Raw genomic sequence first — 24,093 nt, 5'->3', positions numbered from 1 at the left:
AAAGTAAAGCAGATCCTATTTGTTTTTTTTAATTTATTGAAGTTGGAAGTGAGCTGTTGGGCTTGTGAGCAAGAATCACTAGTTTATGCTAAATCATGCACAACTCTGGCTATAATTCAAAAAGCCACATTTTGTATATTGCCAAATTTGTCTTTATTTGAAATTTGTTAATTGATGCGCTTCCAAGATTTTAGATAACATAGAAAAGAATTGAAGTGGAAGGCAGCTGCACTAGGTAACTAGTTAGCTCAAAACATAAACCATGGAAATGTCAGCATCAGAAATATTGTTGAGCGGAAACTTCCATCTCTCATTTTTACATCTCAAGCAATCTACTGCTGTAGGGAGAAAAAGATAAAGAGCTCCCAACCAATTAGTTGTCATAGTGAAATAAGCAACTACTTGCTCATAATGTGCAAAATGCAACTAGGTAAATCATCTGAAGTTGTATGCCGCAAATAAAATTTTTAAAAAATGAAATAATTTTAGTTTCAAGGTTAAGGAAATGGAACAGGTGCCTGATTTTTTTTTTTTACTTTGATCTAAAGCTTCCTTTCATCCAATCTTTATCAACTATGAAAAAATGTACATCCAATGAAAAAATGTACAAAAGAGATGGTTTGCATCCATCAAAGAAACGGACTGAGTTACTTGGCTATAAATTCACAGATTTTCTGGAGGAATATTTAAACTAAACAGCGGGGACAGTGAACTAACTGATAAAGAACATCCCTGTCCCCAGCAATCTAAAAATTATAGGGCTATCAGTGCATGTAACATAGATGTGTGTGTGGACAAGAACATCAACCTTGCTGTCAAGCAAAATCAAGCTCTTAATAGTGAGTGCCACACAAAGTGCACTAACCAAATAGGTGGTAAGACATTAGGGGAACTCAGGCACCACACAGGTTATGTAGGAAGTAAACACAGAGTCAGTCATAAAGGACTCAAATGTCTATACACAAATGCATAGAGTATGAACAGCAAACAGGGTGAACTAGAAATTCAGGTTAATGAGGGCAGATATGATATTGTTGCCATTACGGAAACATGGTGGGATGAAACCCACACATGGAACACACAGCTACAGGGATTTAAATTATTTAAAAGAAACAGACCAAATAAAAGAGGAGGTAGAGTTGCTCTCTATATGAGAAATAACTACATCTCTACAGAAATAGAGCACAACAATGATGAAAACTGCCCTGAATGCATATGGGTCAATATAAAGGGGGGGGGAAACGACATTGCCATAGGTGTATACTATAGGCCACCCAACCAAACACAGGAAATAGATGAACTTTTTGCTAGTCAGCTAACTAAGGTATGTAGGAAGCACATCACAATAGTAATGGGGGACTTTAACTACCCTGACATCAACTGGGAGACAAACTCTGCACCAAGTGGAAGATCAAACAGATGTCTGACAAACTTAGTAGACAACTTTGTCTCCCAAAAAGTAGAGAAGGGAACTAGGGGATTAGCCATTTTGGACCTAATTCTCACTAACAGAGATGAAATGATAGAAGGTGTTGAAGCCATAGGAACCTTGGGAGGAAGTGATCATGCAATATTGGAATTCAACATTATGGAAGCACAAGCAATAGAACACAGTCAAACTAGAGTCTTGGACTTCAAGACAGCTAATTTCAATAAACTTAGAGAGGGTTTGGGAAGGATTCCACGGATGAGAATCCTCCAGGGGAAAACAACTCAAGAGGCTTGGGAAATTTTGAAAAGTGAGATAATAGAAGCCCAGTCTAGCACAATACCAACAAAGAGAAAAAAATAACAGCTCTCAAAAGAAACCAGCATGGCTGCATAAAGAACACTCTGATCAATTGAAAGATTTAAAAGGACAAGTATAGAAAGTGGAAAGAGGGACACATAACTAAGTCAGAATATCAGCAAATAGCCCGAGCCTGCAAAGATGAAGTGAGAAAAGCTAAGGCTCAAAATGAACTAAGGCTTGCGACCAACATCAAAAATAATTTAAAAAAGCTTCTTTCAACATGTAAAAAACAAGAAAAAAGTGAAGGAAATGATTGGTCCATTAGTGGGTGAAAGTGGCAAGAAGGTGACAAGCAACAGGGAGAAAGCAGAACTATTTAACTCGTTTTTCGCATCTGTCTTTACACAAAGGGAAAAAACAGACCAACCTATCAAAAATAGTGCCATAAAAAACAAAATAGAAATACAAGTTAAGATAGGCAAGAAAATGGTAAGTGAACATCTGTCCAGCCTAGACGAGTTCAAATCACCAGGACCAGATGGATTACACCCTAAGGTTCTCAAGAAACTGGCAGATGTGATCTCAGAACCACTGAACTATATTTTTCAAAGATTCTGGAGCACTGGGGAACTACCAGAGGACTGGAAAAGAGCTGATGTAGTTCCCATTTTCAAAAAAGGGGGGAAAAAGGACCCAGGAAATTACAGACCTATCAGCCTGACCTCAATACCTGGGAAGATTCTGGAAAAGATAATCAAACAATGAATCAGCAAACACCTACAGGCAAACCAAGTCATTACTAAAAGCCAACATGGGTTTGTCAAAAACAGATCATGCCAGACAAATCTTATTGCATTCTTCGACCAAGTGACAAAATTAGGACCAGAGGAATGCTGTGGATATAATTTACTTGGACTTCAGTAAGGCATTTGACAAAGTAGATCACAACCTACTACTTGATAAGATAGAAAAATGCGGGTTAGACAGCATCACCACCAGATGGATCCGTAGCTGGCTGACCGGCCATACTCAGCGTGTGGTCCTCAATGGAATCACATCTACATGGAGGGAAGTGTGTAGTGGGGTGCCCCAGGGCTCTGTTCTGGCCCAGTGCTCTTCCAACATCTTCATCAACGATCTGGATGAGGGCATAGATGGGGAACTCATTAAATTTGCAGATGACACCAAGCTGGCAGGAATAGCCAACATTCCAGAAGACAGGCTTAGGATATAGGAGGATCTGGACAGACTTGAACACTGGGCGCTATCTAACAAATTGAAATTCAGTGGTGAAAAAAGTAAGGTTCTACATTTAGGCAAGAAAAACCAAATGTACAGGTACAGTATAGGGGGTACCTTGCTCAATAGTAGTAACTGTGAGAGGATTCTCGGAGTCCTAGTGGACAATCATTTAAATTGAGCCAGCAGTGTGCTGCAGCTGCCAAAAAAGCCAACACAGTGCTAGGCTGCATTAACAGAGGGATAGAATCAAGATCACGCGAAGTATTAATACCACTCTACAATGCCTTGGTAAGGCCACACTTGGAATACTGTATCCAGTTTTGGTCACCACGATGTACAAAAGATGTTGAGACTCTAGAAAGAGTACAGAGAAGAGCAACAAAGATGATTAGGGGACTGGAGGTTAAAACATATAAGGAAAGATTGATGGAATTGGGTATGTCTAGTTTAATGAAGAGAAGGATGAGAGGGGACATGATAGCAGTGTTCCAATATCTCAGGGGCTGCCACAGAGAAGAGAGAGTCAAGCTATTTTCCAAAGCACCTGAAGACAGGACAAGAAGCACGGATGGAAACTAATCAAGGAGAGAAGCAACCTAGAAATAAGGAGAAACTTCCTGACAGAACAATTAACCAGTGGAACAACCTGCCTCCGGAAGTGGTGAATGCTCCAACATTGGAAGTTTTTAAGAAGAAACTGGACAGCCATTTGTCCGAAATAGTATAGGGTTACCTGCCTGAGCAGGGGGTTGGACTTGATGACCTCCAAAGTCCCTTCCAACTTTATTATTATTATTATTATTATCGATCATCGCACAGTCAGCCAGATGTTCAGACTGGATTTGGCATTTTGTCTACCTATCGAGTCCTTACCCAGGACCTGGGATAGGCAGATGTGGATGTTTGATGGTATTACAGATATCGTCGCAGGATGGAAGCAGTTCCTAATAAGGCCGCCTTTTGCAATTGACTAATAGCGAATTTGTCAATGCCAATAGTGTTCAAGTGGTGCTCCAGTTGTTTTGGGATTGCACCCAAGGAGCCTATGACTATTGGTACTACCCTTGCTTGCTTTTGTTGTTGTTGTTGTTGTTATTATTATTATTATTATTATTATTATTATCATCATCATTATCATCATCATCATCATCATCGCACAGTCAGCCAGATGTTCAGACTGGATTTGGCATTTTGTCTACCTATCGAGTCCTTACCCAGGACCTGGGATAGGCAGATGTGGATGTTTGATGGTATTACAGGTATCGTCGCAGGATGGAAGCAGTTCCTAGTAAGGCCGCCTTTTGCAATTGACTAATAGCGAATTTGTCAATGCCAATGGTGTTCAAGTGGTGCTCCAGTTGTTTTGGGATTGCACCCAAGGTTTCCTGCCTGAGCAGGGGGTTGGACTAGATGACCTCCAAGTTCCCTTCTAGCTTTATCATTATTATAATTATTATTAACTATTATTAGGCAGGGATGCAAAGGTCTAAATAAGAAACCCAGGAGAAAACAGAAATGCTAAAAACTTTACTAAGGACTGAAGAGTGTTTTTTCTAGATAAATTAACATGAGTTACAAAAACAACACACTCCTTGTTGTAAGGTAGACAACTGCAAATAAATAGGAAAAAGTCCATTGCTTTAAGGAAAAAGGCATGCATCAAGATGAGGATGAATATAAGGATATTATATGAGGATCATATAACAAAATGGGGTTTCATTACATCCTGTGGCAACACGATAGTCTGGAAATAGCAGTTGCACATGGTGGGGGTGGAGAATGGTTTGAACTGTCTGGCTTTAGAATTGAGCCACTTTGCTCAAGATATACAGAAAAAAAGGTTGCATTGAATTATAGCTCAGGTCATATCCCCCAACTGTGGTTAGGCAGTGGAAGAACAATTCTTTTCAGGAAGAAAAAAAACCTATTACTGGAAAACATCACATGGTCAGTTCTTCCCAGCTTTTAATGTTGGAGCATTCTGTTCTACTTGTAGAAAAACCAGTAGAAAGGGAAAAAAAACCCAAGAAACTCCCTACTGCCATGCTAACCAGAAACTAGTGCTTTTACAAACAGCTTTTAGGTTTACCTTCCTAGCTTGTTACACACACATATACCAGGAGCCAATTTTATCTAAATGTAGAAAATGTTTGTTTCTTCTCCATACAAGGTGTACTGGGCACTTTTTTGATTTGCACAGTCTGAAATACTACTTGAGGCTGATTCTTTGGCAGTGCTGGGGTTGGAATATCTACACATACATACTGTAAAAGTTGTGGAAAGTTTTCCTGGCGCTGGACAAAACCCTGATTTAACAAATACAATATACAGGACAAGACATCAGCACTGCTGCAGACGTTTCCCAGGAAATCTGAAGGTGAGGCACATCTCTGTTTATGGCAGGCTTCAATTACCTGGAAGAGGCAAAAAGAATGAATGGAATTACAGGTAATCCTTGGGTTATGACAATTAGTTTAGCGACATTCAAAGTTATGATGGTTCTAGGTCAGTAATGGCAAACCTTTTAGACACCGAGTGCCCAAAAACTGCCCTGCCCCCACCTGCTCTGCCCAGCCCCCGGTCTGTGCCCGGTCCACCCACCCTGCCCCTGCCCACTCCTGCTCCGCCCCACCTATCCTCGCTCCATCCCCACCCTGCCCACCCGCAGGGCCACCTACCACCTCCATGGCCTGCCGCAGGTTGCCCAGGTGGCCCTGCAGCGCCATGGTGGCCATTCCCTCCGCCTACGCCCCGCAGCATCATCTGCACATGACAGGGCACGAGGGCAGAGGGACAAGAGTTGCCCCTGGTGGTGGCTGCACTGCTCTGCGAGGGCCACCCCCAAGGGCAACTCTCCTTTGGGGGGGCTGCTGGTGAGGGGGCTATGGGGGGACGCGGGGCTGGGGCAATGGCGCACGTGCCCACAGAGAGGGCTCTGAGTGCCGTCTCTGGCACGTATGCCATAGGTTCACCACCACTATTCTGGGGCATGAACCAGGGCAACTTAGGACTGATCACAAACTGTAGCCATTGCAATGTGCCCTTGGCCATGTGATTGTGAATTAAGTGCTTGGCAACCAGGTCACAATTACAACAGTTGCAGCATCCTACGATCATGTGATCCACCATTTCCAACTGTCCCTGCTGGCTTCCCACAAGCAAATTTGAGGGGAAGGCTAGCAGGAGGTTGCAAGTTGCTCTCACCATTCTTTTGCCTTCCCACCAGCACTCCATAGTACCTACCCTTGGCATATACCCGGCCTCCTATAGCACCCACCCACAGGGCCTTACCTGAAGCAACCTGCCCACGGCATGTACTCTTCTGCCAGCAGCTCTCACCCTCTTGCCTAGGATTCCTGCCTCTTCCATGTTGTGATCCTCGGTCAAAATCTGGCATGGGTCTGGGGTTCCATTGGCACTAGAACTGCCATCACTGAGCAATGTTATGTGACACAGCACTTAACAGCCACATCACTTTAGCAATGGAAATTCCAATCTCAGTTGCCAATTATAGTGTTTCGTTGGGTTACCAGCTGAGCTGAATCCATACCTTGAATACCAGGCTGTCAATATGTATCTCTTTCTCCTCCTTCAGGATCTGGTTGAGGAGGCAGCAGATGAAGTTCTTTTTTTTCTCCAAAGCATGGCATACTTTTTCTTCCGCATTCAGGTACACCGTTTTGGGTAAGAGGCACAGGCGCTGATCAGACACATGACCCAGTACCTCCTCATTCAGTCTTAAAATACCTGGCAAAGAAGGCTCAGCCTTAGAAGGGCAGAAATGTGGGCCTTTCAGAATTCAGCTGCTTCTGTCACACCTAGCCAGAAAGCTCTCGTTTCATAACTGAAGCTGGTAAACCAAGGGCTCCATGGGAGCAGCCCAAAGTCAAGATTTCCACCCAACTTACTAGAGTTAATCTTCCAAAGGACAAAATCCTCACTCTCTTACAGAATATTCCTCCCCACTTACTCTGTCTCTGGGTGAGGATCCCATTCTCTTTTATCAAGGGTTTCAGTGCATGACCTAGGAAGACAGGGGAGAGACCCGTGACTTCTAATAGGGTCTCCACAGAAACTTCCTGAAACCAACAGAAGGAAAAAAGGGTTGAGTATGCAGAATGAGATAGGAGAATGCTGTGACATGTAGTCTTTAAACCCATTCTGAGAGAGATTGTAAGTGCGATGAAATTCCCACTTCCAAGACTGATTATAATGTGCAGTAAACTGCAGACAAGCGGAAAAGATCCTGGGAAAAGGATTCCCAACACAGCACACACACAACCAATTCAACCTTCCCAAGATTTCAAAAAAATAATATCCAATTCAGATTAACACTTTTAAACCTCAAACTGCAGATCATGTCGAGATTGTTACAATTGTACGACATTTCAGTATTCTTAACTGTCTCAGAATAGACAAGCTCTCATTAAAATTGGTTTTGTGAATCTAAGCATTTTCAATTAATTTGGGGAGCAGCTATAAAATAAGACAGAAGCCTGAATCAAGCAAACCATCTGGCTGAATACAAGTTACTTCTCACCATTAGGGACAGAACTTCCTTCACTTACAAAAAGGAGAAACTACTTTTATCTGTGTAATACAGAAATTGCCTCAAATTGGAGTACATCCAGAATCAATTTACAATTGCAGCCTTTGTGGGTATAACTCTTGGTGTCGCTTGCACTAGTCCATGCAGTTTTCTGGCAGCATTTGGTTTGCCATTGCCTTCTTCCTACAGCTGAGAGACTGTCCCAAGGTCACCCAGGTGGTTTCAACCTAAGATAGTAATTAGCTTATGTATTTGCACTTTATTTCTATACTCATATTGTGGTGCACAAATTTCTACTTGGTTTGGGAAAAGCTGCATAAAACACACGCAAAATGAGAAATTAGAGGGAACATTGGTTAGGACCTGAGCACTGTTGAAACACAGAAGAATGTACATTTGCAGAGTGGACACCTGCAGGATGCAGCCTTGGTAACCCAGCTCTGCATGGCCCAACCAAGTCCATTCTAAGCGTGGTGACTTCGTATGCGCCAACCCAAAGCAGCTCTGACCTGCAAGAGATGGAAAGATCAGTGATCAAGAAACACCAGCATGATTGCCAATATCAATCTCCTGCATCCTGAAATGGCTCATCAAATGGCTAACCGTTGTAAATCTCCTGCATCCTGAAACGGCTCATCAAATGGCTAAGTGTTGTAATCTTTCATCTTAATCTTACATTTAACTAGTTTCATAATGGCTGGGAAATTTCATCCACATGTGCAGCTTTCAGGTAATCAAAGAACTAGTTCAGGAGTCCCCAACCTTTTGTCTCAATTGGAACATTCGGAATGTTATAAACATTCTTACAACATGGAAGGTAAACCACTAAACTGCCAGCCATCCTCCATTTGATCTTCTAAGAATAGCAGATTTATGCTACGTGGCTTATTATTTTATATGAGCTAGAGATATAGATTGAAATAAAGGTGTACATGATGTACAAACTTCCATTTTTCTTTAATTAAGAACCTTTTTTTAAAAAGAGATGAGGGTACAGAATTCAGCAGATGCGAAGCAGTGTGCTGGCAGGCATACCAAGACCCTACATTGTTGTGCTGGGACTTGAGGACTAGACCATTCCCTGCCCATATTAACGATATCATAATGCTAGTCCTGGATCCAGACAGAATCAAATCTGATGTTTGCTTGGCTCTCTAAAAATCTGCCCCAACTCTGTCATTTTTCTATCATCTTTGGTAAGATAGTGATTTGCTCACTATCAATTAAGCCGGAAAGAAATAGAAGGGACCCAACAAAATTTGGACTAAGGGCAGTGCCATACTCACTCTGGATGTAGAAGTCTGCAAACTTGCTCAGGTGCTGACTGAGGGATGGGGGGAAAAACCTGATAGGGTCTTTCAGGTAGCACAGTGGAGGAATGGTCCAGCAGAAGGGAGACAATAGCAATACCTTCACCTCTGTCTCTTCTTCCTGTAAGAATGACTTCTCCTGCATCACCTGGGAGCAAAAAATATCTAGTGTCAGGTTTATGGCTTCTGAAGGACAGCAGAATATTCTAGAAATTGACAACTGGAAAAAAAGATGTGAGAGGGAAAAAATGCCTTGACTTTGGAGACTTTAGCCCACGGGTTACACTTTAGCCCATGGGTTACACATCAGACTTGCGACGTCACGTGACATATTGTGATGTATCACGACTTTTTCCCATTGCCAGCAATGGGGTGGGTGTGGTTTTGGTGTGACGCATCCGGCCCATGGGCCGGCAGTTTGACACCCCTACTTTAGCCCTAGAAGAAGCATTCCTATCCAGCTCACCTCTCCCTCTTCCTCTTCTTTCAGTCTTCCTTGCTGATCAACTTCCAGGAAATGTTTGTCAAGCTGCTGGAGCTGAAAAAGGTGAAACTCCTGCTCCTGCTGCTCCAGCTCACTCAAATTCTTCAGCATCTGCTGAGGGTAACGGCTGGGGAAGCAGAGTCCAATTTGTTCTACCACGGCGGACTCCAGCCACGTATTACCCAGAGACAGAAGACGTTCTCCTAGATAGTATCTGAACAGACAAGGAAATTTGGGTGAAATAAAAAACCAGAGCTCCCCCATAAGCCTACACTCATTCCCATACCTCCACTGACACCCCGCTTCTGAGATATAGGCCTATCTAATTATCCAAGAATCAGACTGACCACTCCCTCCAGCCCCGTTATCCCTCAGAACAAAATCTAGTATCACACTTGAATTTTTGAGGATGGTTTCATGCAGACTAAAGTGCTTAACCACTACTGCCCAAAAACTTGCAGCATGAGATCAGTCTACTTTATTTGCAGGTGCAGCAAACTCTCCTTTCCTTTCCCTCACCGATAGAAATGTTCAAAAATGTTGGCCAATTCCAATTCTGCCAGGAAACTGATGGGCTCAAGGCTCTGTTGCAGATGCTGCACCTTCTCTATGTTAGTTGAATCTGTCCAACTGTCTCGGATCCATAGGTCAATGTACTGGGCAAACTTCTCGCTCACCTGAAGTCATAGAAAAGGAGGTGCCATGTGTTGGTTGCTAAGTGATGTAGTTATTAAACAAGTCACACATGACCCAATTTTACAACAATTTTTCTCACAGTCATTAAGCAAATCATATGGTTAAGTGAATCGTGTGGTCGTTAAGCAATTCTGGCTTGCCCAATTGACTTTGCCTTTTGGAAGCAGACTGGGAAGATAGCAAATTGTGATCATTTGATGCAAGATGCTGAAACTAACATAAATGTGAAGTTGCCAAGTGCCCAAATTGTGATCATGTGACCACAGGGCCAGTGCAAAAGATGGGTTGTAGGTGACTTTTCCCAAGGCAGACCTAACTTTATACCATCAATAAATGAACAGTCATAAGTCAAGAATTACCATAGTTTCCCTTGTGTCATATTAAAAGTTACAATTTAATTATAACAAGAAAAGCACCACTTGTATCATTTCATCTTTATGCAAGTATTAGTCAAACCAATATAGAAAAACATCAAGGAAAAGCTTTTTGCCACATAGTTCTTAAAAGCAGCCTCTGACAGCTAATTTTACAGAATGTACCTACATTTGGAATACTCTGATATCTTGTATCAATGTAACTCAAAGCAAGGAAGACCTATAAAATGTGGTTTGTTAAAAGTACAAAAAAAGTTTGATTCTTAAATAGGCAGGTTCTGAAAAAATCACAGAAAGCTGTTAAGGAAGACAGTGAACAGATATTGGGATATCATTTTCCCTATATAAAATTGTCTCAGAAAAAAAATTAAACTGATAAATATTTTTATACAAGAATTTGAGAGAAAATGTTATCTCAAACTATCTATTCGTAACGGTTTGTCAAGCATGAGCTATGAACAGTTAATTCATTATGAGATTGGGAAGACTGTAAAATAGAAAGTTTTCTGAAGCTACCTTGCTTTCCTAAATGAGCAGCTCAACTATTTCTTATTTGTGTGTGATTCAGAGTTACAGTAAATAATTTATATTTCTTATAAAAAACACACTAATTATATATGAGCATGGTACATTCAAAAGAAACTTTATACATTTCAGGAATTATTTTTCCTGTTTTAACCTATAATAGAATTGTGTTTCAGTCAACCATCCTGTCTCACAGTATATTTTAAAGGTAAACAGTTGTGTTTAAGGTGACAGAGATACATAGGTGTTCAAGAAGGTTTGACAGTATATTTAAAATCCAAAATACACCCTGTAATTTTTTTCGGGGAGCAGATCTGGCCTTGAGCCTCAGATTCCCTACCTCCATTCTATGAAGACATCTTAGTTCCCAACCATCCATCCCTTACTCACATGGACAGCTGAGAAGAAAGGCAGCTGCACCAAGCTTTCAGAGAAGCCATCGCTCAAGGCCAACAAGAAGGACATCTTCTGCCCAAACAACTCCTCCATGGCAGTACAGAGGTGCTTGTAGATGCCACAGTATCGCTCCACAAAGTCAGGGGCCTGCCAAGAGGACTTCAAGAACTGCTTCACCTGGAACCGAAACATATGTAATATTTTAAAATCATAACCTTTCTATCCAGTTCAGTGGAACCAAACTCAAAGTACCCTTTTGCAGTACCAAATCTTTTTTTCATGCAAGACCAATTTTTTTACAGCTGACTGCTATTTTGGAATGTTTTGCCAACATGTCTAATTTTCTATCTTTCCATAACCCCAAAGACCTAAGTAATGCACTGGGTTTTCATTTCACAATAAAAATGGACAACAGAGCCTAAAGCAGACAGACACTTTTCCTTTGAGAATTTGGTGTCCCACCGGCCTTTCTTGAAGTCTCTAGATCCTGATGTAGAGTCATACTAAGGATGCCTTCACTTTCAGCAGCACACACACACACACACACACACACTATAAATAAACATGAAATATACATCAATTGCTTGACTGTATAATGTCAGTGCAAAGCTCAGTTTCCATCAGCAGATGCAAAAGTCCTATACCACTTCACCCTTCTTGATGTATAGAGTCGCACTCTATGAGACCACACTTGTAAGGCCACACTTGGAATAATGCATTCAGTTTTGGTCGCCACAATCTAAAAAAGATGTTGAGACTTTAGAAAGAGTGCAGGGAAGAGCAACAAAGATAATTAGAGGACTGGAGGCTAAAATGTATAAAGAACGGTTGCAGGAATTGGGTGTGTCTAGTGTAATTAAAAGAAGGATGAGGGGTGACATGATAGCAGTGTTCCAATATTTGAGGGGCTGCCAAAAGAAGAGGGAGTCAAGGTATTCTCCAAAGCACCTGAAGGTAGGACAAGAAGCAATGGATGGAAACTAATCAAGGAGAGAAGCAACCTAGAACTAAGGAGAAATTTCCTGACAGAGCAATTAATCAGTGGAACAACCTGCCTCCAGAAGTTGTGAATGCTCCAACACTGAAAGTTTTTAAGAAGAGATTGGACAGCCATTTGTCTGAAATGCTTTAGGGCTTCCTGCCTGAGCAGGGGGTTGGACCAGAAGGCCTCCAAGGTCCCTTCCAACTCTTATTCTGTTCTGTTCTTGTTGCTGAACATCAACTTTCAGCTACTCTTACCTGTTGCTGCACAACATCTTTCCAGCACTGTGTGATGCCTATCAAACTGGTGGATTTTTTCATTGTGACCTTTAGAGTTCCTGATCTCAGCTCCTTATTCTTGGCATTCTTCCTATCTGCAAAGGGAAATTTATACAGCATTTAGGAAGGCTTCTGGGATAGAGAAGCAATAGACAGCCAAGTAACACTCTCCAATTTTCTGAGTCCTTTAAAGTTTTCCCCTGATCAAGAATGATTTGCTACTCTTCCATCCCACCACAGTCCTCCTCTAATACCAGACAATATATTCATGGAATTCCCATCTTCATTATCATCCCTCTCTTAGCTTTGTGAGGATCATCTGCCCCTTTTAATACTTTTATTTGTCCCATGGAAGAGGACTCACTGCATTGAATAGGAGACTTCAGTTCTTCAGGCTCAGGGCCACTGGGATCCCAATGTACCAGCAGATGGCTCAGACGCCGAACACGGGAATTAAAGGTAATAGTCTGGCTTGTGGCTGCCTCCAGGTTTTCCAAGTATTGGCTTAGGAGCCAAGACATGGGGCTGGTACCATTGGGGCCTAGAAAACCAGAAAAAGAAAAAAAAAGAGCAATCCACAAGATTGCCGAGAAAGAGGAAGAGCAAAGACTGCCAAGACTTGTGACTGGAGATGAGCCCATACCTGGAGAACTGATTCTCTGCACCAAGGGAGTGATCAGAGCTTCCCAACAGGTCTTGCCTAGAAACTGGGCAGCCTCGTCATCAGGAAGGAAATGAATGGCAAATAGTTCCTCATGGCACAAAGCATTGTTCAACCTGCATTCGGAAAGGGGTGCAGACTGAGCTTTTTATTTTGGGGAAAACAAACAAGAATTAGTACATATAGATTCAGTATAGCAAGTAAATGGGTATGATAGGGAGGACAGGAGTTTGGACAATATGATGGATATTAATAAACAGGATAAGGAGAGGCAAAGATATCCCGAGAATAGTGATGCTCTCCCACTAAGCAGTTTGTGATCTAGGAAAGTGCTCTGAGACAGAGTCTTTGCTGACTCCCTGGCCAGCTCCCCACCTCTAAAGGACAAAAGACTTCCATTAGGAAAGGCCTGACCTGTTAAAAAGTTGCAGCAACTGTATCTGATCTGCTGAAATTTCTTGGCACCAAGTGTGTGCTTTGGTAATGTAGAAGAGGTGTGTGCGCTGGCATAGCTGCTCCCTGAAGATGGGCCAGAAAGTGGGTTTGGGGCCCGTTACTTCGATGCCACGCACACGTGTGTCAATGCCACCCTGCAAATAACATACGGTACTATTCTAAGTCAGACTTCCAATCTGGCATACTTCACGTGCATCATGTCTGCTTCCTTCCCAACTAGACAGTTGCTCTTACTATAGGAACAGAAGGAAAGCACATCTGCCTACCTGTTGGCAATGCTTAATCTTGATCTGTATGATAGGCCAGAAGTGGGTCATGTTCTCCAATAGGATCACTCTGGTAGATAAAGGTGGGACATTTACCTTTGGGGAGAAAAAAAAAGGATATCAACTGTGTTAATGAAACTTTGATGATGATATGGTGAAAATTCCTATTCTTCAGGTAGAAAAAAAAAAGAACAAGAATCCAATTCCTGACTGAAATGGTATGAACAAAATGTCCATTCACAAAAGCCCTTAACAAACAGGCCTTTCAGAGTAAAAAAACAAAAAGTCAGTTTCTACGACAGAAATTTGAAGAGACCACAAAAATCTGAGGTTGTAGAATGATATGGCATCAGGGGCATTTCTACAAACACAACATTCTGAACATGTCCCAATGTATCTGAATACCCCCAATAGGCTGGTTAAATAAAAATTCAAGGCCATAGAAATGCAAGCTGACTGATCATCAATAAGCAGAATGCTTTCTGTATAGAATTTTAAAGCATCTATATAAATTGTATTTAAAGAATTACATCTGAAGTTAAATGAGCAGTGAGGTAGGCTTGTGTACTGAAGACAACAAATTATTTTATTGGAAGGAACGAAATTCCAAACTCCAGTCTCTTCAAAGTTATGAGTACAGATTTTAAAATAATAAATGTGATTCCTTGTGTCAGGCTTCACACTAGGACCCAGCAGTGAATCTGAGCTCTTCAAGCTCTTCAAGTCAGCGGTTGGTTTATTTTGGTAGAAGATTTTCTGTCTGGATTTGACTAAAGTAAAATCTATTCTACAGACTGGAATAAACATTATATACAACGTGATTTGTCTTACAACATGTGCAAGGAAATCAGAGTTTATCTATACAAAAGTGGTTTTTATTTTGAAAAGGCAACTGGACAGATTTTTCTGAGGGAAAAATGATGACCTGGATGACTGAGAATCTTCATAGCTTATCTATATGATTGTGCTCCAGAGTTTAAAATATAGATGCTTTCCTTGCCCTCACAAATTAAAGGATATTTGATTGTGGTAGAGCTGGACTTGGGAGACAGCCGAACTGTTTTAAAGACTGATTCTCTGCATCTGGAAATGGCTGGTTCTTGCTTTCTCTCATCTTAGCCCTTACATGATGGGAACAACTGTAGAATGATAGCTGAACATTCTAGACTTGTATAACTACTAATGATATCTGAGTGAATGGTTAATATCCAAAAATGGCATCATGAGACAGAGTGAACAGTTTAATGGCAACATCAATTCAGCACACCTAAAACCAAATCTTTTGTGCTGGAAATAATTAAAACTATGACTGCCAATGTATGTCTCCCTATAAATGCATAATCTAACTACCCTTAAAAACTGGTCTGATTGTATCCCTCCGAAGAGTGTAACACACAAAGAATTAACTAAAATGGTAAATGAACTAGGAAGGAAGGAGACAACTTATAAAAAAATAGTAGGTTAAGGACAAAAATGGAGACAACAAACACTATATATATTCAAATTCAGGATCTTCATTATAAATGATTCAGGACAGATAACAGGAAGGATTTACATAAGAAATTGCTACTGCACATGATTTTGAAGGGGGATTAGACAAATCTACAGAGGATAAAGCTATCCACAGTTGCCATTAACAAAGGCAGTGGCAATTTGCCTTTTTACCAGTTGCTGGGAAACATGAACTGAAAGATGCTGGGCTTTCACATCCTGTTTGTCGGCTTTCTCCTGGCAGCCAGTGGGCCATTTGGGACAAGGTAAGTCTATGTCTGATCCAAAGGGACTCTGTTCACATATCCTGCTAATCTCTCAGGGTGTATTTAAAACAATTAAATAGATTCATTTTTTGCCATTAAGCCTCACTGCCAAAGCCAAGGTTCTTTTCCATAAACAACCTTGAATAACTCACAGTAATCACTAACTTGTAGAAGAAAAAAAACAAGCTGCCCCATGCAAAGCAGCTGGGGGGTTATGGAAGTCCACCTGGAGAAATGGCAGGAGCATTTCTCACAGCTTTCTTTGTTCTCCACATACAGAGATAGAGAAGTTAACATTTTATACTTGAATATTCAGAAGAAAATGTATTCTCACTTCACTTACATATATATGTTCTCTTTGCTTCTCCTTCCTCTGGGAAACTTGTATTTTAGGTGAGATGATACTTTAATAATAGTTTGTTGACCAGGCCTTAATAAATGAGTTTACACATTGCATAAAGAATAAATCATGGTTGCCATACTATCTGGAGTTATATAAAAAACAAGGCAAACCTAAGTGAATCATATTGGAGCACAGCATCACAAATGAAGATGCTGTCACAAGTCTGACAGTCATTTGGGTTTTTTTAGCATTTTTTAAAAAATGCTAGCTGTGGTCATGAGACAAAGACACTACAAATCTTTTATCTACCCAGGCAATGGTCCTCCATCATCTGCTATTTGTTCCTGTTAAATGGCTGATAGGTTAGTCCAAGACTGGGAAGAAACAGATTCAGATCTCTGCATTATCTTTAATACCTGACTTCTGACAAATCATTACTAGTAATTTACACTGTTACAGAATTATACCTTCCATCTTGGACATTTAGATTAGATGCCTGAACATGATTCTGGTGGCTCACAATTTAAGACAAACAACAATATACAAAATATTTTATATAAAATATTCCAAAAACCATCAACCATCCAGACATTCTAAATCCGAAAGCTCATCTAACAATGTTTTGGTTCTACTCAGGACCCAGAAGAACCACAGGGTTTTTAAGCGTTTTGGAACACCATGAGAATGGGAGTCACATGAATCTCTGAGAGGATCTCATTCCAGAGCACAGATGCCATGAGAGAGATAGCTTATGCCCTGGGTCCCAATAAATGACATTCTTTAGTTGAAAGTATCTATAGCAGCCAATTCTGCTAGCTCTTAGCAGATAGGTAGAGGTCATGAAGAGACTGGCTGTCCCTCAGAGACTCAGGATATAAAATGATATAATGATAATACAAGCTATATGGGATATAAATATAATGAATGAGTGACTGAATCAGGGACTTTCTGCAGACTTCATGCAAAACTATAGTCTTTCTCCTGAAAAGTATTCCTCATAGTGGAATCCTTTCAAGGCAGGCTGAAGAGCTTTGTGCTCTTCCCTCTGGTTGTTGAAGTGTAGGTTATTGAGGAAGTCCATAGGACTGACCATACTGAGCTTGGTGTTGATGCTGGAAGTGCTCTCTCCTGCCATAACTATAATCCGGGCTGGCATGTAACTCGAATCCTCGCTGGCCACCAATAGTGACATCTGCCTGTACAAGCCAAGAATAACAGTTTCAGAGTAAGAACCAAGCCCCAACTAAAAAGCCCATCTTTCTCACAATATAAAGACACACCTTTTTTATTCTATGTGAGCTACCCAATTGCCCAGGTCTGGCTGAACAAGAAAATCATAATTCCATTTGGCATCTGAGCCATCATGATATTTTTGTTGATCCAGGACTATTAGATATTTCAGTAAGGAAACAATAACTTATTTGTGTGTACTCTTTCCTCTTTTAAGGGGCTTAGTAAATATGACAGAAATGATTTTTCCTTATTATGCCCATAAGTTACAGTTCAGGGGCAAAAAAAACCTCTTTGCCCCAAATTTCCTTGTTTCAAAGCCTTCTTCCTGGTTCATGCAAACACTCACTGGATTAGGACACCATGATGCATGTAAACATTGATGTAGTGGGAGCCAGTGGTGCCATTTGACTCCCAGTAGGTTTTGACATTTCCATCCACTAACTTGTTGGCCTGTTGAGAATTGGAGGAGACTTCTACTTTCTCCCAACACTTGTCTTCCTTTACTTCAGTGCTGCAGCCTATGCACAAAAGAAAATATTGAAGAAATCTAGGCGGGGGAGAAGCTAGAAGAACCTCTGAAGGAATGAGTTATCTAAAAACTCCAACACTAATAATATGCTCACCATGACAAAGATAATGCAGAAATACATCAAAAAATGGAACTCTGATAGGCTGATGGCTATTCCTGTGTTCTTCTATCTGATTTAGAACCATCTGTAAAGTATGTTGGAGAGGAGACAAAAGAAAAAAATGCCAAGATATAGAATTGGCCAAACAACACAGCAGAGTAACATTGGAAAAAAGAATCCCGTATTTAGGCTGAGAGGCAATGCTTTCTGAATTATTGGACTTTCAGAAATATTGGACTTCACATCCTTTCATTCCCAGCCAGCACTGTCAATGATTGCACTGTATAAGAGCAGTAATCTGACTTATGTGAAAAGCATCCAGTTGTATAAGGGTTTCTGAAGGTCTATGAGATTGCTTTAAATTTCCTTTGGATAAAAGTAAATCAGAGCACCATGTTACCAAGAAGCTATGATCCTCAACCTGCTCCCTGAAGTTAGACATTATCCGCCAAAGAAGAAAAGATTCACCTGGATGCAGCCAGCTAGGATGCTGGCTGTCATCTTCTGATAAAGGCTAGCTGGCTTCTCACAGTTATTCATGAGGTCCCTCAGTTCTGTCACTAGAGAGAGGCTGGAGCTGTGTTTCTCCACAACTTTGCTCAAGGCTTCCTGGATGCTAGAAGAGCACATTACAACAGCACAGTCTTTGTTGTCAAAGGCCAGACGGTGCAAGAATTTAATGAACTCTTGAACAATCTGCAAACATAAAGCATGAATAGTTAGTCCCTGAAGGTTTTCTATATGGCTTTAATGCCTCATTCCCCAACTCATTCTTAGACATCTTTTCTAAAGAGCAATCCATTAAAAGGAGATTTTAAGGAATCAAGGCAGTAGAATTTTGAACAATATATTTTTCTGCATTTTCTAAAAATACATTTACAGATCTTATCTGACTTCGACATTTCATTTAACTAAATAATTCTCTCTCAATTTTTTTTAACAATTGCCGGAACTGGCAAATATAAAACTTAACAAAAACCATTTAAAATATAAAAGCAAAAAACATACTGCAAGAGCAAAACAGAAACAGAAAAGCAACTTCAGCAATAAATACAATAAAAGTAAACAAAGAGTACTAGTTTCAGCATATTAAAAAAAAATCACTGTTTGCAAAAGATTGGAACAAAGACAAAAAAATGCAGGATGCATTTTACCTCTTCTTTGGTGAAAAAGACATGCGTACAAATGCTTGGAAAAACAAGCAGATAATGATCTAACTATGAGACCATACCATAAATGTGGATTCTGGTTGGTACTCCTAGATTTTCACTGTCTCACCTCTTGATCATTTATGTGGCTGTTTATGGAAGACAAGCAAGGCTCAATGCATTTATGCCAGGGTACTACATCCTTCCATGAACTATCCAAACACTTGTTCAAAAGCCTGGATCAAAAAAGAAAAGTAGCTTCTTTCGGAAAAAGCACTTTAAATATACATATTAAAACAAAAGCGACCAATTCTTATACTAATCACGTTGTAATCTAACTGAAAAGTGCAAGTAGTCTTGTAGCCACCAAAAAGCATTTTTCTGTCTCCAGAAATTTTAACTTTTTTTATATTTACATTGCATGTGGACATTTTTGCATTACTCTTCAGAATTGCAGAAGGTGGGAAAAGCAAAATTCAGGCAAATTTTACATTGGTTGGATGGGCTTGTTTTCCCTCCCCCTTTTGTTCATTTCTAGATTGTTCCAAAAGATTAATTTCCTTTATTCATGTTCTAAAATGGTTTGCATTTTGTAAAAGACATCCTTACCATATTTGCACGATGGAAGCAGCATTAATATTTCCTGATAAATATAGGAAAGAATTTGATTACTCCTTCTGTAGATTCAAATTATAGCCTAAATCAGAGTACTGCCAGTTTACCGAGTAACATAATTCTAAATGTGCTCACCAGCAAATGAACATACCTCATTCTCCTAATAATCCTAATACGGTAGTCCAGTCCTCAATTTCAATCAGTGTAGCCAAAGGTGTGGGAGTTGTAGTCCAACATCTGCAAGGCATCAAATCACCTTCCTTTCTGAAGAAAACTTTCAGGGTGAGAATACTAGACTAGATGGAATTTAAGATATCTTGTATTGAAAGGAGAGGTACCTGTATTACTGTAATTGTACTACAGTACAATTGTTGTTAGATTACAACTTCCACAATGTTTTACCATTGGCTATACTGGTTGACTTAATTAAGTCCAATAGCTGGAAGTCCGCTTATTGTTCATTTCATCTCTAGGAATTCCAAATAGGAACGTATACACTTAAAACACATACATTACTACTGAGACATAGTAGCCTTACCTTAACATTCCCAGTTGTATCTCTTTTTCAGATTCCTGCTGTGTCAAGTCTTTCTGAATCAGCACATTTACCAGAAACTCATGACTAGTTTCCTCAAAAATGGTACCTTTGTCAGAAAGGCAGCATTGGAGCACCATTGCCATCTCCTTCCAAACACTGTTTGTCTGAAGACTACTCAGTAGCTTTGTGATGTTAAGATTAAAGAAGGCTGCAGAATCTAGTTGGGGAGGTAAAACATTGGGAATACATAACTGAAATGCTTCCTGCAGATGATCCTGCAGCTCTCCCCCACACCAAACAGGGAGTATGTTACTCTGAACAGGGCCACTGAGCAGCTACTGGTATAATTCAATAATCGCAGGGGAATAAAGACATTTTACCCTTATTGCCATGATATAGGCCCATGTATGGGCTTTCATTCATGTTTGGTTGGATTCACTCTTTGTCTTTCTTCACAGATATTCTAGGCATCACTTCTTGCACTTCATCTTCTGGAGCTCCTTGAAGAACCGAGGAATTGGTGCACACAGAGAGGCTGCATAGAAGCAATCCAGTCCAGATCCTGTCTCCTGCCTATTCTAGGCTGCAATTAAAGCTTCAGATGAACTGTCTGACAGATCTTCAGGGAAAACCCAAAGCTCCCTCTGAAACCTAAATCAGACACATGGAGTGGGCCAATCTAACAAGAACTATCTTCCTGCATAGATGATTGGTGCCAGCAAGTCAAAGAGCAATCAGAGTGATACTGTATATCCATGACAATGAACTGAGGTAATTTCTTCCAACATCACAGCACACTGCAATTGCCCTGAGACAAAAACTAGGTTTAACATGCAACCTACAGTATACATTGGACTCTCTATTATTTAAGACAATATTATTACTGATCTTCAAACAGATATAAATACTGTTACCTTCTTGAAATACTCAAATATTATTTACAGTAAGACAGTTTGTATTTTGAAGTCATAGCAATTCTTATTACATAATTATAACAATACTTCATTTACTTCACCAACCCATTGCTTTTCCTACAATGGAATACCAACCATGTTTGTTTTGTCTGCCATTTTGGGTTTTTTTATATTGTTCCTTGTTTTTTTAAATGTTTTAATAATTTGTAAACCATCCATAATTGTTAAGACTTGGGTGGCTATACATTTAATCTGTTATTGTTGTTATTAGTGGAGTCTCTAAAATTGCAATCTGGAACAGCACTGGGGGAATGCCAATATAGCTAGGGCCACCTTCCTTATTTTTACTATATTTCATACCTCATATGACTCTCTAATGGTCATAGGATGGAGGGGAGTTCTCAAGAAAGTGTGAAACACCATTGTGATAAATTGGGCTTCATAACTGGCTAAATCAGATATGCCAGGCAATGTGCGAAGTGGGAAACTCGGCCCCAGTAGAGAATTTGCTTGACTACTCATAACATAGTCTCAAAATTTGAAATGTGCTTTAAAATAATTGTTGCAAATTTTCAGTCAGCTCTAATACTATGCAAACACTACAGGAAACAAACTGAAGTTTATTTAGGATCTCTTTAACTCCATAAATCTAATAATATGAATTTGTAGTGGGATATCAATTTTTATTGATTTGTTTTATTTATTAAATATGTTTGTCGACCATCTTACCACAAGATGACTCTGATATCAATTATTGTTATTTTTTGTCACTTGCAGTCAATAATGTGGAGCAAAAGTGGGAGGCACAGAATATTGTACATGAATACAAAGCATGTTTTATTGGGTGCTAATAGCCATGAGTCCTGATATATCAAATCAAGTTCTAATAGCAAACTTGGCTATAAAATGGAAAGCTATATGCTGAATTATTTCATTTTCAAATTCAAAGCATAGTTACAGTATATTACAGAGAGAGAGTTAGGAATCCTCAATGCAACTAAGTTCTGTAGTTCCTCTAATCAATTAATATATCTGATACTGCCTGGCACTTACCTTTCACTTTCTCATCCAATGTGTCTGGGAAAGAGAGTCCTTTTATTTTGAGAAATTTGTTAATCAGTCGTCTGTCACTTTCCTTCACTGCAAATGGAGCTGGAGAAGACACTCTATCAGGCAGTGTACCTTCTTTTGTTTCTTTGGACTTCATGGCTTCAGAAAGGTCATCATCATAATTTGCAGAGAGCATTTCTGCATTTGTGCAGTTCTGCTCTGTACCTCCCTTGCTAAAGAAATATTTGAAGTAGACATGAGAGTTCTGCAGTTCAATTTGTGTGGTGCCCTGACAATGCTTGTTCAGGAGCTGCAGTATTTTCTGAGCCAATTCTACTGAAACACACATCTGGATCAGATCCTCTTCATTTAGTCTTGATAGCTTGAAATGCAGAGAGAATAAAAGCACAGAGTTCCTTTTGCAGTTTATTACCAGTTACCTAGAACACCACCAAAACCCCATAAAATCAGAAGATTAGGAGAGTTCGCTAATCCATCTTGGAAATTTGGCCCTTGAGTCTAGAGCACCAAAGTTATTCATGATTTGCTAATTTGGATGACTGTTAGGGGTAGACAACCTAATATCACCAGTTTTTTTGAACTTCAATTTCTATCATCCTCAAGCAAATTGTCAACTTTTGGACCAATGCGTTGTTCACAGAACTGGTTTGAAGGTGATCTGAAAATTGGATCTTCAGAAAATTCAAAACTGTATGCGAATAATTTGGAGCTGGTGTCTTAAATTAGCTTCACTGACTCTGGAAGTATCCACATAGATCCAGTTTGTTTTGGGCTTATCTTAAATATTAAAGATTCAGGGCCCAGTATCTAACTTTCTGATTACAGAATGTAACCCAAGGCATACATAAATACTTTTCAGATATGATGCTGCTGAACTTGTAATACAATTACTTTTTTGCAACAATGCAGCCTAGACAGTGTATGAGTCCTCACATAAAATTAAGCAACTAGGAATTAACTTGAAATCCGTTTCTGATTGGATTGATTCTTCTTGGTTCTTTACCTTCTGATTCTGCTGGATGAAATGAACAACTTCATGATGTTTATGGAATTCAAGCTTGTTAATGAAGAAAAGTAGCTCCCACCATTCAGCTTGACTTAGAGTCCCACAGTCCTTATTCAAATGATCCGTAAGGCATGGTAAAGAATATAATTCATTGAGCGGTTGGCAATATCTTGACTGGTTAACTGGAAATAAAGAAAAATGGCTATATGGTTTCTTGAGACACTCAAGTTAAATGGTGCTATCAAAACAGAAATCTCATAATAGGACTTTCTGCTACATGTTAATAGGCAACTTAATTCTATAGCTATTGCAACTTAAATTCATACATGTCTATTTAAAAGTAAGCCTCATTATACTCAATCTGATTTATTCCTACATAGGTATATGTAGATATTCCTACATAGGTATGTAGGTATTCCTACATATTATCCTATTAATGTACAATTAGAGTAGCAGTTAAGAAAATAATGAAAAATGAGAAACCAACATAATTAGTAAATATATTCATATTTTAATAATCAATTACGTAAATGAATTCAGCTGGGCATACCTCATCCATATCCTGATTACAAAAACATTCAAATAGTAAATATATCAAATGTATATATCCCTAACAGATTAAAAAGTAAATATATAGAAAAACAATACACTGTTAAATAAGTTGAGACTGAACTTTGCCAATATAAGGTAAGTTCATTGAACTTAATAACTAAGTCTAAACTACTCTCCAAGTTAATAATTTTGTGCCGTTAACTTTCTGGCCAATATTAAATTAGCTTTACTGTGTTAGCTCAAACAAAGAAAATACATTTTCTCATCTCAACAGGGAATGGAGGCTGGGGAGATCATGGATTTCCTCACAGCTTCAGGTAAAAGTGTGGCATTCTT

General features: G+C 39.7%; 1 protein-coding gene across 6 annotated transcripts in view; it reads right to left on the bottom strand.

Annotated features, from left to right (window-relative positions):
• Positions 1–4,481: 4,481 nt before the first annotated feature.
• LOC120299580 (cullin-9-like) overlaps positions 4,482–24,093 on the bottom strand; it is a 29,722-nt gene continuing 10,110 nt past the window's right edge. For 3 of the 6 annotated variants that reach the window (XM_039324526.1, XM_039324527.1, XM_039324531.1), the window contains 21 exons: positions 23,203–23,387; positions 22,182–22,560; positions 20,215–20,431; positions 19,192–19,297; positions 18,382–18,609; positions 17,908–17,998; positions 17,631–17,802; positions 17,142–17,247; positions 13,952–14,047; positions 13,644–13,819; positions 13,212–13,345; positions 12,933–13,109; positions 12,548–12,663; positions 11,303–11,485; positions 9,837–9,994; positions 9,300–9,531; positions 8,810–8,981; positions 7,887–8,032; positions 6,945–7,053; positions 6,525–6,721; positions 4,482–5,388 (listed from right to left, as the gene is read on the bottom strand). In XM_039324526.1, the coding sequence (XP_039180460.1) occupies positions 5,104–5,388; positions 6,525–6,721; positions 6,945–7,053; positions 7,887–8,032; positions 8,810–8,981; positions 9,300–9,531; positions 9,837–9,994; positions 11,303–11,485; positions 12,548–12,663; positions 12,933–13,109; positions 13,212–13,345; positions 13,644–13,819; positions 13,952–14,047; positions 17,142–17,247; positions 17,631–17,802; positions 17,908–17,998; positions 18,382–18,609; positions 19,192–19,297; positions 20,215–20,431; positions 22,182–22,560; positions 23,203–23,387 (3,665 nt within the window). In that variant the 3' untranslated portion in view covers positions 4,482–5,103. Of the gene's footprint in view, positions 5,389–6,524; positions 6,722–6,944; positions 7,054–7,886; positions 8,033–8,809; positions 8,982–9,299; positions 9,532–9,836; positions 9,995–11,302; positions 11,486–12,547; positions 12,664–12,932; positions 13,110–13,211; positions 13,346–13,643; positions 13,820–13,951; positions 14,048–17,141; positions 17,248–17,630; positions 17,803–17,907; positions 17,999–18,381; positions 18,610–19,191; positions 19,298–19,670; positions 19,705–20,214; positions 20,432–22,181; positions 22,561–23,202; positions 23,388–24,093 lie in introns of all 6 variants that reach the window. The other 3 variants (XM_039324529.1, XM_039324528.1, XM_039324530.1) reach the window with 3 other exon arrangements.

This window comes from Crotalus tigris, unplaced genomic scaffold, assembly GCF_016545835.1.
Source record: "Crotalus tigris isolate CLP2741 ecotype Arizona unplaced genomic scaffold, ASM1654583v1 scf7180000024302.2721777, whole genome shotgun sequence".
Taxonomy (NCBI): Eukaryota; Metazoa; Chordata; class Lepidosauria; order Squamata; family Viperidae; genus Crotalus; species Crotalus tigris.
Note: the sequence above shows the minus strand (reverse complement) of the source record. Positions and strands in the feature narration are given on the sequence as shown.